We start from the raw sequence: 15,367 nt of genomic DNA on the forward strand, positions 1-15,367 counted from the left end.
TCTGGTCCTGTAAAACAAGTTCCGCCCAAAAAATGATTGACATTTTGACGAACAATTCAGTAGGCGGAACTCAGAGGATGCGCTTGAATTTTGTATTGGAGTATAAAAAACCCCCACATGTCTAAGAAGAACTGAAACAAAACACTAACTGTGTTGAGCACTACGTTTTGAGTTGATATCATCATCTCAGACTTATCTGTTTAAGAATAAAACAAGCGCACACGTGGAAATTAGTCCATGTCTACTACTGTTTAAAGCGTTTTTGAGACTCACAAGGCGAAACTTTCCTGCTTTTGTAGAAGATGTGTATAACCTATTGCCATAATTAAACAGCCGTGTAAATCATATTTAAATAAGAAAACTATAGCCTCAGTGCTGTTCCGGGAACAATGCACAGTTGCTTCTCCAAAGTCTTTCACTCGTAATGGGAGTCTGGGTGCAGTGAAACGAGCGCACCTCAGCTTGGCAGAGGACCAGTTATAATCCTCTGTGTCATAGTTGGGTGGGCTCGAAATTCTTCACTACGGAGTTGAGCCGGGCACGCGCAGGCAGAGGGGGGAACTCGCTCGTCGTCCAGTTGGCAAACTGACGAAGAAGTTGTCTTCGGAAACTTGAAGGGTCAAAACAGAGCCACCATGACTTCGACTAACATGTTTCAAGGGTTGGATAGTGGTTCGAAACCGAGTTCAAGGTAAAGACAACAGCTGCGCGGCTTGGTTATGTGCGAATAAGAGCCGCCAGTAACGTTTTATTCCGACTGCAGCCAGGAGCTCGGACAGTTAGCAGCCCAGAATTTAGTATAACGTTGCCTGTCAGAACTTCGTAGGTTTTTTTTTTTCCTTCCACTAATTTCTTTAAGCATATCTCGAACACGCAGTGCTCCCAGAAAGCTTAAATGTCTGGGTGGACGCTTAAGTGGAGCTGCAGTGGTTTGAGTTAGCAAACTTGTTAGTCATGATAGCTTTCGAGCTAGCCATTCAGGCGTTGTCTACTGCGCCTGCGGAAGTGTGAAATGCTCCTCGGAAGGCTCTTCTTTGTATCCGCCAACAGAGGCGTTATGGTCACACTTTCCTTATAGCAAGAGGTTCGGGTGCCTTTTTTTTTTTTTTTTTTTTTTTTTTTTAAATCTCGAAAGCACCAGTTTCCGGATCAGCTCCCCCAAGTAGAATGATCAAACTTTCAATAACGAAAGAAAGTAAAGCGTCTGTCTGATATAATCTATAGCAGACAATGGTTTCCATGCGTATATGGCGCCATTCCCGAGTCTATAATCAAGTAACCTGTTATTTAGCTCAGTTGGCCCAGCTAACATATTTATAGCCCGGTTACTTAACGTTTCCTACAAGTCTTTGAATGTAAGACATGACAGTAACAGTAGACTGTAAACATGAATCCGCATTCTGTTTATTTAAAGATTTAACTTGTATGTTAATCTGTAGGGTGTTGCAGCCTCCTGGAGGTGGCTCCAGCAATCTGTTTGGTGGCTATGAAGAGGACTCTGCAGCATCAAAAAGACCCAATAAGATGGCCTCCAAAGTTTTTGCTCCACCAGAGGAAGCCCAGAGTGCACCGAAACGCTCCAATCCTCCAGGTGAGATTAACCTGCTGGTGGCTGATGCTTTGGCTTTTCTGTCTCTGCAAATCCATGTTCAGAGTGTGAAAACTATTACTACAATGTTAAATTTCGACTGTAAACATGTTGGCTGTTCTCTGTGCCTGCACATAATACACCTGCTCATATTACTCTGGTATAGCTGGGTTTATTTACAGTTCAGGGTACTTGATTGCCCTGATGGTCATAAATATTTTTCTCTGAAATGGTCAGAACATTCTTGCCATTTAGCAAGTGCACACAGTATGCAAAACTAAACTGGGTATGTGCTACATTTGGTACAGAAGAGTGACTCTTTATGAAATGGACACAGAAATTGCATTTTATTTTTTTACCATTGCTGAAGATCGTGTCACTATATGGTATGTTGGTTAATCTTTTATAGGTGGAAAGAGTAGTGGAATATTTGGTGAATCTGAGCCTGCTGCTCAACCACAGAGACCCATGCCACCAGGTGGACCAACCAGCAACATATTTGGGCCTGCAGGCACGGGACCTGCCCAAAGTCCAAGCCGAAGCCACCCAAATAAGCCAAAGGTACTTTTTGACTTGTATTTTATGAGTTGCAGAACATTTTTATTCCAAGCCTGTGCAAAAAAAAAAGTCTCTTTAGTGAGGAATACATAGGTTTGCGACAGGCAGCACTTCAATAATAATCTCTAATAAATACACACTAACTGAGCCCCACCCTAACACCTACCTGTCTGTGCCTCCAGTGAGACCGGTGGTACGGTAACCTCAGAGATGATCTCTAATTTGCATAGATAGTGACTGCAAACCTGGCTGATGTCAGCCTGTTATTGTAGATGTCTGTGATTACTAATCAGCAAAGGTGTGTTTAAGTCAGCACGAAAGCCTGAAGCCACCTCTAGCTTTAGCACATTGTTTAATGACTCAACAAAGGTCCTGATATTGGTAACCTTTGAGTTGTAGGTACTGAGGGTCATTCAGATTATTTGCAAAAGTAAAAAAAAAATGTGGCAAACATAACCATTATGACCTTTAAAACTAAAGAAATGTATGCAGTCATGTATAATAATTGCACTTTCTTGTCCTGTTCTCATGTCCATTTGACATTAACCCATTAACATTATTAATTTCAATTTTAACTGTGTGCAGTGAAACAAGAACACCTGTGGGGTTTTTTTCTTTCTTCCTTATCTTTACTGTTTTGTTTTTTTAATACAGGACAACCTAAGTGTGGGACCTGAACCTGAATCACCAGGTGAGTACTGTACATGTTCTTTGTGTATAATTTCTTTGCATTATACTATTAAACTACCTCTGCTAAGCCTTGCTGTTCAGATAGATCAGATTTAATCATATTGTACCGTTTTCTAAGTTTTACACCCTAAACTTTTAATCAGTCTTCAGTTAATGAGAGAGAAAAATAAATTGAGTCTATTTATGCTCTCATCTGTGCATTTCCACTGCTTAACTGCATATAGCTTCATGCAAACAATAAAAATATGTGATAGTCTCAATAAACTATCCTCAATCTCTGCAATTCTTTTTTTATTATTATTTTTTTTTTAAAAGCTTACTAGTTTCACTTAGATCTCAAATGTAACAAATATGTGATTTCCCCCTCCTCTGTTAGTTAGTGAACTGCACTTGAAAACGGCAGGGCTTGTGGTGTCTTACATGAACTCACGCTTTCTGGCTTTAGATTATAATTTGGTACTCCATGCTCTCGTCTAATGATCATCACTTCTGAATCCAAAAAATCAACATGGTGGTGTCCATCACACTACACACAACACATACAGTGCAAAAACCAGGGGGTCGGGTCACGGTGGCTGTGTCCAATTTGATATCACATGTCAGTGTGTTTGTTTCAGTTCCTCAAGCTCCTGAAGCCAAAGCCAGCCAGCCTGAGGCGAAAGAAGAAATTGCACCCCCAGCCGATGCACCAGCTAAGGAAGAGCCACCCGCTGCCATTGCCGCTGCTGTCTCGGCACCCTCGGAGCCTGAACCCACACCTTCCTCATTTCCTGATGACACTTCGCCGAAGAACCACGAGCCTCACCTGGGACCCAAGCCTCGCTCCCACAACAGGGTCCTCAACCCTCCTGGAGGAAAATCTAGTGTGGTGTTCTACTGATCAGCTGAGCGTGCCACCTCTCCGAATTTGTGTCCATAAACCTCTTTGTGTGCTCCCCTGTTAATCTTCTCTCATTCCTACACTGCTCTTTTGATGGAATGTGATCTGTACACCTAAATACAGCCCAGTTATTGTTGTTGTTGTTCACACCTGACGCCTGGGCTCCTAAGTTGTCCTCAACATCTTGCACTTTCATCCCTCGTTTTTGACTTCCTGCCATCTGTCTTCTCCTTGATATTCTTCTATAATGAAACCTGCAATCATTACAATCACCAATGAGTCAGCTGAATGGTTAGCTGTCACCTTATCACTTTAACTGTAACACAGTTTGGTTTCAACTTTGCAGTTACTGTTTTCACCGTTTGTGTTACAAGCATTTGTAAGAGTAATTTGTCTGGAGGCACAATCATCTAATTTTTGTGTGTAATTTTTCTGCATCTCAAGAACGGTTTAGAGTTTGGCATACTTGCACAATTTTCAGATTTAAAACTGACCTGCAATTTGGTTTGGCTAAAAACTTCACAGCAGACATTTGCCCAAATTTTTGGGAGCTTTCTGGGGTGAACACAGCCTCTCATCAGTTTAATTTATGAAGTGCCAGATCTTTATTGGATGACCACTTAATTTCAGAATTTAAGAAACAATCCATGTGACTGAGGCCTGATATAAGCTTGGCATCCTTTCATCTCTCTAGCCTTTTTGTTAATTATGCCTTACTAAAAACGTGTACAACAGAGCACAATCTGTGATTAGGAATTGAAACAGCTGTTTACTCCCCAGATGTTTCTGTGTCCTCAAAGAAATTCCATTTTGATTTATGTGAATGTATTGTGCAGGTACTTTCTCTGCTTCGCCCTCATTGCTTGCTTTATCTGAGAACATAATCTGCCTTCTTTTAGCTTGGGGTAGGCCTCAGTTTATGTTTTAAATTAAAACGGCTTGAAGACAAAGTGAACTCTGGACAAGCGTGCGGCCTACCTGAAGTCCAGGTGGGCTCGATGATAATCACATTTTCACACTCATCTCGGGGCAGACCTGTGGTGTTCTGGTGCCAGCCTGTCTCCTCCGTGTCGATGTGCCTGGTAGGCAGCGAGCGCAGCAGAAGAAAGAAAACCTGTGTATTGCAATAAAATGGTTGTTTTGCAGTAAGAGTTTGTTTACTGTGTCTGCATTCATCATCTACTAAAAACTGAGAAACACTCAGGGGTGATTAATTTAAACATGTACATTTTGTTAAACTGGAATTCGTCTCTCCCGTTGATGCTTATGAGGATTTGTGTAAATCTGACATACAATCCAGTGTTGTCTGTCCCATTTTGAATCACTGACAGTGGTGCTTTTGTCTGAATTTGTCCTCGGGCAGCACTCTCTGGAAGCCGCTTCTTTTTTTCTCCCCACATACAAAAATGGCCACTTCTGCCCGGAGGGAGTTTATTTTTGCTTCGCAGCCACAGAATCTGTATAGAATTTTTAAACATTTCTATTTGAAGCAACGGTACAGATGACAGCACATAAAACACTGTTTGCTTGTGTATTTGTGTATAAAAACTGTCCAAAAGTTGATTCTGTTCATCTGGACGTATCATTTTCAGTGGGAGAAACGTTTCGTCACTCATACAAGTGACTTCTTCAGTCTCAGCTGACTGCAGGTTTCCTCAATCTTATAAATAGAAGAGTTACCTCATCAGGCCAGGACTCTGCAGTCTATTTACACCTACAGGGCAGTGGACACTGTTTCAATGATGAGGATGTAACATCCTGGATAGGGAGGAACGCTGGTTTAAGCGGAGTCAAGGAGGTCATCTCTGAATCGAGGAGGGGGCCTAAGGGTACATCTTTCGCCATCTTACAAAGCTGTGATTGCAGCCATTCCCCAACTCTCTGAGAATGGTACTCATGGCCATTGATCAGTGGTCTTTGATCAGTGGTCATGAGAATTTGCATAATTAAGATTAAGGAACTGACCTCCCAGCCCATTATTCCTTCAGTGAGCTGGTTTCAGTCATTTTGCAAATGTACTGTATAAGACTGGGGAAAGCTGCAGTCAGCTGAGACCGAAGCAGTCACTTGTTTAAGTGACGAAAACTTTCTCCCACTGAAAACGCTACGTCCAGATGAACAGAATCAACTTTTGGAGATTTACTTACCTGGATGATTGAGAATGTATTAAGATATATAAAAACTGAGATGTTCAGAGGTCTTCCTTCATGGTATCGAGCAGCCCACACAAAACAGGGTCTTTGTGTTGGTTTTAATGTAGGTGCTGATGTTAACCACCATGTTCAGCAAACATCTATCAGGTCATTCGACTTGTTAGCGTCCTCCTGAGCTGAAGGTGGTGGCTATAAGTGACTCAAACATGACAAAAATGGGTTCTGAGTGACTGGCTGGACAAAAATATTAAATAGCTTGACTAGTTAGAAATCATGAGGAGCAACAACTCCATGACTGCTCTTCTCTTATGTGGGATATATTAACAATGGACAAGCCGTTTGAAAATATGATGTGAAATCACTTAAATAACCTGCTGGGTTTGCTAAAAGTTAAAATATTTATACTACTTTGGCTGATGGGTTTTGCACATCACTTTTAACTTATTAAGTGGATATTAGTGAGGGTCATGATAATCAATTCAATTGAGTAATGGGTTGATTAAGTCCATTTCCAGACTAAGAGAAAAAGTCAGTGAACATATCAGTAGGTTTAGGTGTAGGCTAATCCATGTCTGGTTATGGATGTTCACTGACATGGTTTCTTCTTACTTGGATTTATCCAAATGTATGTAAGTTTTGGTCTGTTCAGCCTGTTTCTGTGTAGCACCAAGCAGTAGACCTAAACCTGGATGTGCTTCTGGGTTCTGCCTCTAATGAAAACGGATGAGTGTAAAATGCAACCATTGTTTGTAGTTTGCTGCCACCTACTGAGTGAAACTGTTAGTTACCCGTTCAGTTTAGTAAGAAGCATTAGTGTTTCACAGCCAAACACAATAGTTTGCAGAAAACGCCTGAAAATATAAACATGAATTCTTCCAGGGATAATATAAAAGACAAAATTAGGGACTTCTTTATTACTATGACAGACGAACAGTAGGGTGCACTGAAAACAGGGTGCCCACATGAAAACACCATGCGTTCACTTGGCAGCATTACATCATCGGTGATTCACATCTGCTTAACGGAACTCATGGCAATGATCAAGGACTGTGAGGGTGGTTTCGGCCAAGGGCCGGGTGTCAACTTGGGGGAGAAATCAGAGCACTGTGCATGTTGCCACAATTCATGCACCCAGCAACTGAATCATGAGGGGCCAAAAGATGCACCAGTGCCTGAGCCCACCAAGGACTCCACAAAGGAGTGTGACGTGTGCGAGGCTGAGCCCTCTGCACCTTGTAATGATGTGACAGTGGAAGCTCCACTGTCAGGGGAACAGTTGCTTGTTAAAGAGCTCATAAAGGCAGTAATCACACATGCCTCAAGAGAGGCCAATGTGTCGCCATCCGATGAGATTCAGCAGGGTCTCTTCATAGCTCTGTGGGCGCAACTTAAAGAAGAAACTCTAAATATAAAAAAAGAGGATCAAAAGTCTTGCAAAGGCAATTTTCAAAGACATTACAAAGGTACTGGGTATTACACCTAACCTTGTTATCATTGCGTTGGCTGTACCTTCACCGTACCAACAAGTGGTGATTTCGATATTCAAAGACCACCTGTTTCGAAAGAAGCGAAACCTACTTACAAGGTTTTTCGCATGGTGTGGAAAAACAGAGGATGATGAAGACCAGCTACCAGAAACTGACAATATCTCCCAGACACTTTTGAACGAATTTAAAGATATTATATTTCCAATACCGGGAGAAAAATCATCATCTGGAGTTACTGGCAGATCTTATGATGCTGGCAAAAATGAGCACGTGAGCGCACTTATTCATGGTGTACTCTCACATGCTGAAAAAACGTCCCGCTACAAACCTTCAGCTAAACTACACAAGCTGCTCTTTGACAATGTGGTGTCTGATGTCAACATCAAAGACCTGTATGTAGATGAAAAAAAATTAAAAGGTCTCGATAAGACCATTTACCAAGAGCTCCAAACACTTTGCAAAGAAAAACCTTTGTTAAAGTTACTGAATGACAGGAACCCCTTAATGCGCAGGGTGACGGTTCATACAATTAAAAATCACTTGATCAAATCGTTGCAGAATCCTGCCCTTAGGGCAGCTGGAGAGGTTCAAAAATACAAGTCTTCTGTGGAAATGTGTATTGAGGACTTGGTGAAGCAGATTGTCGAAAATGCAGACTCACCCTGCTCTTCTGAAAAAGCTGATACTATCGCCAAACAGTTGTTCAGTAAAGTCTGGCCTCGAATCAAAAGGATTCCAATCCCCGCTGTACATGTGATATTCCTCAGTAATATGATGTACAATTCTCTCATAGAGAAGTGGAAAGACCCAGATGTAATACTGACATTCATGGCATTAGACCACAGATATGTTTACGAGCTCATTATTAGGGTCTACAAAGAGCATGCTGTAACCATATTAGAAAGTGAACCTTTCATCAGAAGCTTCTTTTCCTCTGTGGGTCGAGCTGTAGGGTTCGCACACGCACACGCACAAAAAATTTTGGGGACATTACATTAACTTACATTAATTTCCTGGAGACTTATCCTGACTCTACCCATCACAAGTCCCTGCCTGAACCTTACCCTAACCCTGACTCAAGCCTTCACCCTAAAATTGAATGATTTACCTTGCAATTTGTCCCCATAAAGTAGGCGAGACCTCATAATATGAGTGTGTAAACAAATTTGTGTCCCCACAACAATAAGTAATACATGACCACACACACTGACACCCACACAGCAATATTGGTATGGCAGGGATCAGGCCCACACAATGTGCTTACACATGGCCCACATACCGCAAAGAATGACGGCCCTTTGGTGGCCCAGACCTGGTTTGCCAGAGGTGGCCCACACATGGGCCAGCACAAGGCCAGTTTCAGACACCCTGGTCGTCCTGTGCTGGCCCATGTGTAGATTACCTCTGGCAAACATGATCTGGGCCACCAAAGGGCCGTTATTCATTGCGGTATGTGGGCCATCTGTAGGTGGTGTGCAGCCACGGGCCAGTTGTAGACACACTTCTGGCCCTGTGCTGGCCCAGAACGGTTTCAGCTCTGGCCCCAGATGTCAGCATAATGTGTACCTTAATCAAGCCATGCAATAACAACATGTGCCAGAACATGCAAAACAGTGCAAAAGTAACATGCTGAAACTCTGTTCAGACAGTGAATGGACTGATTTTTATGTAGCGCTTTTCTACTCTCCCAGATTACTCAAAGTCCCGGCTTGATACCAGATCCTGGCCAGACCTGCTTGGTATGTGGGCACTAACACACACACACAGACACAGTTACTTTACCAACTGACCCCTGACCCCTGAGCTCCTAAGTGTCCCTCAAACCTCATTCAGGGATCCACTCCTCTACTTCACTGTCACTCCCTGAAAACTCACTGTCCTCACTTTCTGAGGACAGAAAGTGCACATTCCTTTGGTTTCCTTGCATAAAAAGTTTTTACATCCATGTCCTGTAATTATGAGTAGATTCTAAAGTAAAAAACATTGACTATGATCATATAAATGCACACAAACACATCTCTACACACATATCCAAATGCATTATATTGCCTGAAAAAAATTGGGCTAACTGCGCAGTGTTGCCTTGAGGCAACAAATGAAAATGAACAGTTTTACAGTATAAATAAATTTTAAAAAGTAGAGCAAACAATCAAATATGCTTCTTAACATATTCATGCACATACAAGTATTTTTTAATATAAATTTATTTCACTATAAACATGTAAAATAGTGATCTTTATCTTGCCTCCTAATGAAGATGTCTGTCATGTAGTGCAGCTTGCAGAAAGTTTTTCCTCCCCACTGTCGCCGAGTGCTTGCTCAGAGGGAATTGTCAGATTATTGGGGTTTTATTTTTGTCAACTAATACACAACTCAGGGCTCGCAAAATCGCTAGCCCGACGTCCCGGAGCTAGCGATATCTTCGGTCGGGCGACCAAAATCGAGCTCGCAAAATCGCCCGTCGGGCTTTATGATAACCCGACGGGCGATTTTGCGAGCCCTGCGATCTTATTGGGCATTCCAAATTGATTTTTTTTATTCATTAATAAAGTCCTAAAAAAAATTATATTGTGAATATTGCATGTTTTCATTGTCACACAAATGTGTACATTTTCAGCCTAGACTGAACATGGTGTGCTTGTCTTCTATTCAAAATCAAACATTTTAGTAGCAACCATTGTATTAAAATATGGCAGATGTTTTACTCTGATTACACAAACTTTATGTAGGAGTAGGTCACAGATAAGAGGTATTTATTTGTAAATTTGACCTCTGACCTCACAGAGATACAGGACGACAGGATATGTGATATTAGAATCCACATATATTGGTATATAATCTCCTAAATGTTGCCAAAAGCAGTAAGGAACATAGCTCTAAATAACATTATCATCTTTTTGACCCTCACTATAGTCTGTATGACAAGTCAGAACAAAAGGTCGGAGGTCAAATGCGGCATTAAATCCTAATGCGGTACATTCCTATGTTGAGAATACACACCACACTTGTAAGAAAGTTATAAGTTAAATTATAAGGCTTTTTTAAAGGTGTTTCTCTATGAAAGCAGTTAAGATCATTATGCAAATACATAGGGCAGCAACTGGGGGACCCCAAAGTGCAAGCCCACCCTCAGTATATTGGGGTCTGGAATAAAACTAGAATTAATTAAAAATGTGTAATTAATTATTTAAAAATAGAAATACAGAGCATTTTAAACTAAGTAAATGTATAGTTTAATTACTTATTTATATATCTAGTGAACTATTTCCTGACACATTCAGTTATTTTGCTACTCATCAGCAGCAGTGCTGTGCATCCTGCAAATTTCGTTATCGAGTAAATTAAGAGCAGTATTGCAGATACCGATACTTTTAACCTATAAAGGGAGCTTATGTAGGGGAGAGCAGTGTGTTATTATTTATGAGCTGAATCATCGTACATTTACCAAGTTCAGAACACATTTTCATGAACACCAACACAACAATGTTGTAAGTTTAACAACCCACAGTAATATACTAGTTAACACAGTTTTCTTGTGTATTGATACTGTGGATTTTTAGAGACCTGAAATGTAAATGTGCTGTCTTTAAAGGAGTTTGGGTCAGCTTCTGTTGTGTAAGTTTGTTATAGGCTATAAAGACTTGGAATGAAAATATTTTTAATAAAAACAAGCTTTTAAAAATGCACAGTTCGGTGGGATAAAGTGGGATTAGATTGGCTGTGTCTCGGTGTAATCTGTAGTCCTGCGACAGACTGGCGGTCTGTCATTGTGCAATTGCAGAATAAATGTATGGATGGATGGACAATGGGATACATGCTGAACTTTGAGGATAGAAACAAAGTATCAATCCAGTTGTGTTTGTATTGATCCAATTATGAAACCATAGATCATATTAAAGGGTTAGAACCTTCCCAGGAGTGTCCAGCCTACTAAAATTACTCCAAGAGTGCAGCAATGACTCATCCAGGAGGCCACAAAAGAACCAGAACAACATCTAAAGAACTGCAGGTCAGTGTTCATGATTCAACAATCAGGTAGAGACTGGGCAAAAATGGCATCCATGGGAGAGTTCAAGGAGAAAACCAAGGTCCCAAAGGCCCTCTCACATTTACCAAAAACATCTTGATGATCCCCAAGACTCTTGGGAAAGGCACTGACATTATAAATTCACTTGTATATAAAATATAAACAGGGTAGAGGTTTTGGGAAGGAGAAAAGTAGTCACACAAAACCAAAAAGGTCCCTGTGTCAAGCTGTAAACGTGTTTATTTCTGCTTTACAGTTGCACATTTTAACATGAGAGTCTATGGAGAGACAGACTCAAGTGGCCATTAGAGGAACTGCAGGTCTTGGCACAATAACTCACAGTTATTCATCATTTCATACAGACCGATCAGCTCCCTGAGATGAGCTCGGATCCAGTGAGGTACTGACATAGGATGTGAGCGTCTGTCATATGTTGCCCGCTTTCGGCTCATCCTATTGGCTCGTTCCTCGAGCTCCTCCAGCTGTTTTGAGCTGCTGCAGAAGGCCACTGCCATTGAGGGAACACTTTTGCCACAGTTGTACACACACAAAAAGATTCTAGGTCTGACCAATGTCGCAGCCATAGGCAAAAAGATGACAGTCAATAAAATTCTAAAAGGTAATTTATTAACACAATGATCAAAAAGTAAAAGATAAAACAGTCCAGTGTCCAATTTGCCTGTGAAGTAAAAACACACAGTCCAAGGCCAGAACCAGCTATGCCACAAAGCCAGGTGATCACTCTGGCCTCTGCAACTCAGCTGCCTTTAGGCTGCGGCATATAATTGGCCCTGGCCTGCACAGAGACACAAAGTAACATGTTTCATGTCTCTCTGTGCAAAATGGGTTCAAAAACATAAACAACTGTGGTATACTGTTTGTCCGTGATTTGTGGCAGGATCAGCCTGATATTATTTGTGTCCCACTGTAACTTTACTGTATAAAGAGCTAAGATCTCCAAAATGTCAGCAGCAATGACTGTAGTCATTGGTCAGGAGTAGTTTATAAGAAGTATTTGTGAACTAAAAATCAAGAATGTGGGATACTGTTTGTACGTGATTTGGACAGCCCAGCGCGTGCTCCCGACGCAGGGGGAACTAATTCTGTTGGGGAGACCTACCTTGGCACTTGTGCAGGTGAAGCCAAAAGCAAGATAAGATATGCCTCATCATATTTTCTAGTATTTGGCTTGGAAGGAAGTTAGTTTGGAAACATATTTGCTTCATCTTCTGCTTTGCGTTTGTGTGGAAGCCCTGTCAAAAACCTGCCCATTATATGCTAGCACTCTGCTCTAACCTATGCAGCTTATTGTGAAATTTTGCAGCCAACTTCCGGTTTTGCCTCGCTGACTTGACGCACTGCCTCTGCTTGCTCTATGCAGACGGTGTGACGTCAGCCAGAGTCGGTCAGCTGGCTCCTCCATCTGAGCAGCACAGAGAGCCTCTCCCACAGGGAGACATCACCAAAAAACGCCCGAGTCTGGCCAGCAGCATCGGCGGCCTGCCGGAAGAGGAAAAGATATGGATAAAACGAGACTATAGTGGGGGATCGGCCATCGGCGATTATCGGGAAGACTAACTAGAATATTTATTTACCTATTTATTAATTATTTATTTTCCCTGCCAGCAATGGCTGGGGTCCATGGCTGCGGCTGCTGAGAGGCAGGTGCAATACCATCGACGAAGGCGTTTCGCTTCTCGGCATGGACGATCTACAGGCTGGCCCAGTGCCCATCCACAGCGCCCAGGATCTGATGCTTTCTGCCGGAGGACAGGGATAACAGGGCCGCGACTGGAGGAGATAGCCCGTAACTGGCTGGAGGAGCGGGAGGAGGAGGAGGAGGAGGAGGAGGGGGTCTATTCATATCAGTTTATTAGAACCGATATTTTCAGCAGGGGAATCAAGGTTATGCGCACACAACAGTCTGCCTCCGTTCTGTAAACCTGCTGCAAAATGGCATGACTGTTCTCCTTTTTGAAGGCAGACTGTGATTGAATGTGCCCCTTCCCCCGTGCTGAGCGCATTCAAAAGCGGTGACACCCTCGCCTTTTAGGAGGGCCTGAAAAACTGTTGAGAGGAGGCGCAGCTTCATCTGGACCACAGCTGCCAAGATGATGGAGCTGCAGATAGACGAGGTGGTCTACCAGGACGACTACGGCTCCGGCTCCGTGATGTCGGAGCGGGTGTCGGGCCTGGCAAACAGCATCTACCGGGAGTTCGAGCGGCTGATACACAGCTACGATGAGGAGGTGGTGAAGGAGCTGATGCCGCTTGTGGTAAACGTCCTGGAAAACCTCGACGCGGTGCTGACGGAGAACCAGGAGCACGAGGTGGAGCTGGAGCTGCTGAAGGAGGACAACGAGCAGCTCATCACCCAGTATGAGAGGGAGAAAGCGCTGCGCAAGCAGGCGGAGGAGGTGCGTTAAAAGAGCTCCCCACACAGCACCACCGGCCACCGCAGGCCCGTCATTATCATCACTTCCAGCCGTCCTGTTCTGTAGGCACATGTGACTCATGTTTAGGCCCGTGACAGGGATTGCTAAACGTATTATTAGTGTCAATGCACTGCAGTCACTCGTAAACACACTGCTTACATTACTTAGGGATATTTAAATCAGTATAGAGACACCACTGGAAGTTTCTTTTTCTTTTAAAGAGGGTCAACCAGGTAAACAACAGGGACGTTTCCGGGATTTCTGAAATCAGGGGGCCCAGGGATGGGCAGACCAAGGCAGGGGTGCACAGCAATGTTGAAAACACTAGGCACAATTATCATAATTATCAATTACGAGTCCACATGCAGATGGTGTTATTATAAAGGTAAACCATTGTTTTGGTTTAAAACAATGTTTTTGCAACATGATAAATAAGTATTTAGATACTTTAGGTGAGTAAAAGTTGTAATCCTGCATCCAAATATGGGTTTATGGCAGAATCCTAAACATTGCATTACCGGATCATAGTTATTGGTCCATTTATGTCTTTATCACTTTAATCTTACGACTGGAGACAATTTTAATCATGTTAATCATGTTGCTACGGGGAGTTTTATGAATAATGTTAATAATAATAATAATATAGATTTTTAGATCCATAGATTTAAATTTTAAAATCTGCTAAATTAGAGTAAATTAAATGGTATGGAGTACAAGGATAATAACTGTACTGAAAATATAGTGAAGTGGAAATAGAAACCAGGAAAACTTCAGTAACATACTTGAGTAAATGTGCTACAAGTAATACACCATCACTCATTATACTCCAGCTCGCATCTGTACTGTAAGAACTGTCTGAGACAATCATATTTCTGGGGGTGGGCAGTGCCACCCTGTGCCCCCCTTCTGACCTTTGAAGTTAAGCACATGCATTGAAACAAAAGACATCTTACAGTTTTACCCTCGTTGTCTGTTTATCAACATCAGATTCTTTATGAAATGAAGTTAAAATCTAACATCGATTAATTCTGTTACTACAAGTTTTCCAAATATTGCTGTTTAACTTTAAAGTTAAAGTTAATAGCTTTGTCACTATTACAGATTTTTATTATCACTTTTTTCCTGCCAGTACTCCAGCTAACCGTTAACAGTGCTGCTACCACCATCATCACACATGGAATTTTAAGTGCTCCTTCCTTAAACTTTAACACAACACAGCAGAAGTATATGCAAATATAACACAAACACAGTATGCAAACACAAAGTGAGGGAGGACATGTTAGCAGGACATGCATGAAGATAAAGGCACAGTCAGCGTGACTCTCTGTGTGGGCGTTTGCACTCGAAAACAGTGAAAGAACAGGAACACAAACAACAAAAAGTGTGTTTCAATACGGGGCTATTAAATTACAGACTGAACTCCACCTGCAGCCACTTTTATCTCCTCTGTTTTTACCTGAGTGGTGTCATAACAGCAGTGAGATCCTGCAGGCAGACATCATAAAGCAACTTTAATCCTCCTCCCATCCAAAGAGGCCTCAGAGTATCA

The 15,367-nt window shown here is 42.1% G+C and overlaps 2 protein-coding genes across 21 annotated transcripts in view; both read left to right on the forward strand.

Moving 5' to 3' along the window:
- Window positions 1-414: 414 nt before the first annotated feature.
- On the forward strand, window positions 415-4,867 carry jpt2 (Jupiter microtubule associated homolog 2). The gene is made up of 5 exons (XM_026165413.1): window positions 415-691; window positions 1,440-1,591; window positions 1,998-2,149; window positions 2,801-2,837; window positions 3,454-4,867. Exons 1-5 carry the CDS (start codon window positions 636-638, stop codon window positions 3,714-3,716), a joined length of 660 nt encoding a protein of 219 aa, XP_026021198.1. The 5' UTR covers window positions 415-635; the 3' UTR covers window positions 3,717-4,867.
- Window positions 4,868-12,749: 7,882 nt separating this feature from the next.
- mapk8ip3 (mitogen-activated protein kinase 8 interacting protein 3) overlaps window positions 12,750-15,367 on the forward strand; it is a 32,170-nt gene continuing 29,552 nt past the window's right edge. For 17 of the 20 annotated variants that reach the window (XM_026165344.1, XM_026165352.1, XM_026165355.1 and 14 more), the window contains exon 1: window positions 12,751-13,800. In XM_026165344.1, the coding sequence (XP_026021129.1) occupies window positions 13,495-13,800 (306 nt within the window). In that variant the 5' untranslated portion in view covers window positions 12,751-13,494. Of the gene's footprint in view, window positions 13,801-15,367 lie in introns of all 20 variants that reach the window. The other 3 variants (XM_026165346.1, XM_026165356.1, XM_026165363.1) reach the window with 1 other exon arrangement.

This window comes from Astatotilapia calliptera, chromosome 4, assembly GCF_900246225.1.
Source record: "Astatotilapia calliptera chromosome 4, fAstCal1.2, whole genome shotgun sequence".
NCBI lineage: Eukaryota > Metazoa > Chordata > Actinopteri > Cichliformes > Cichlidae > Astatotilapia > Astatotilapia calliptera.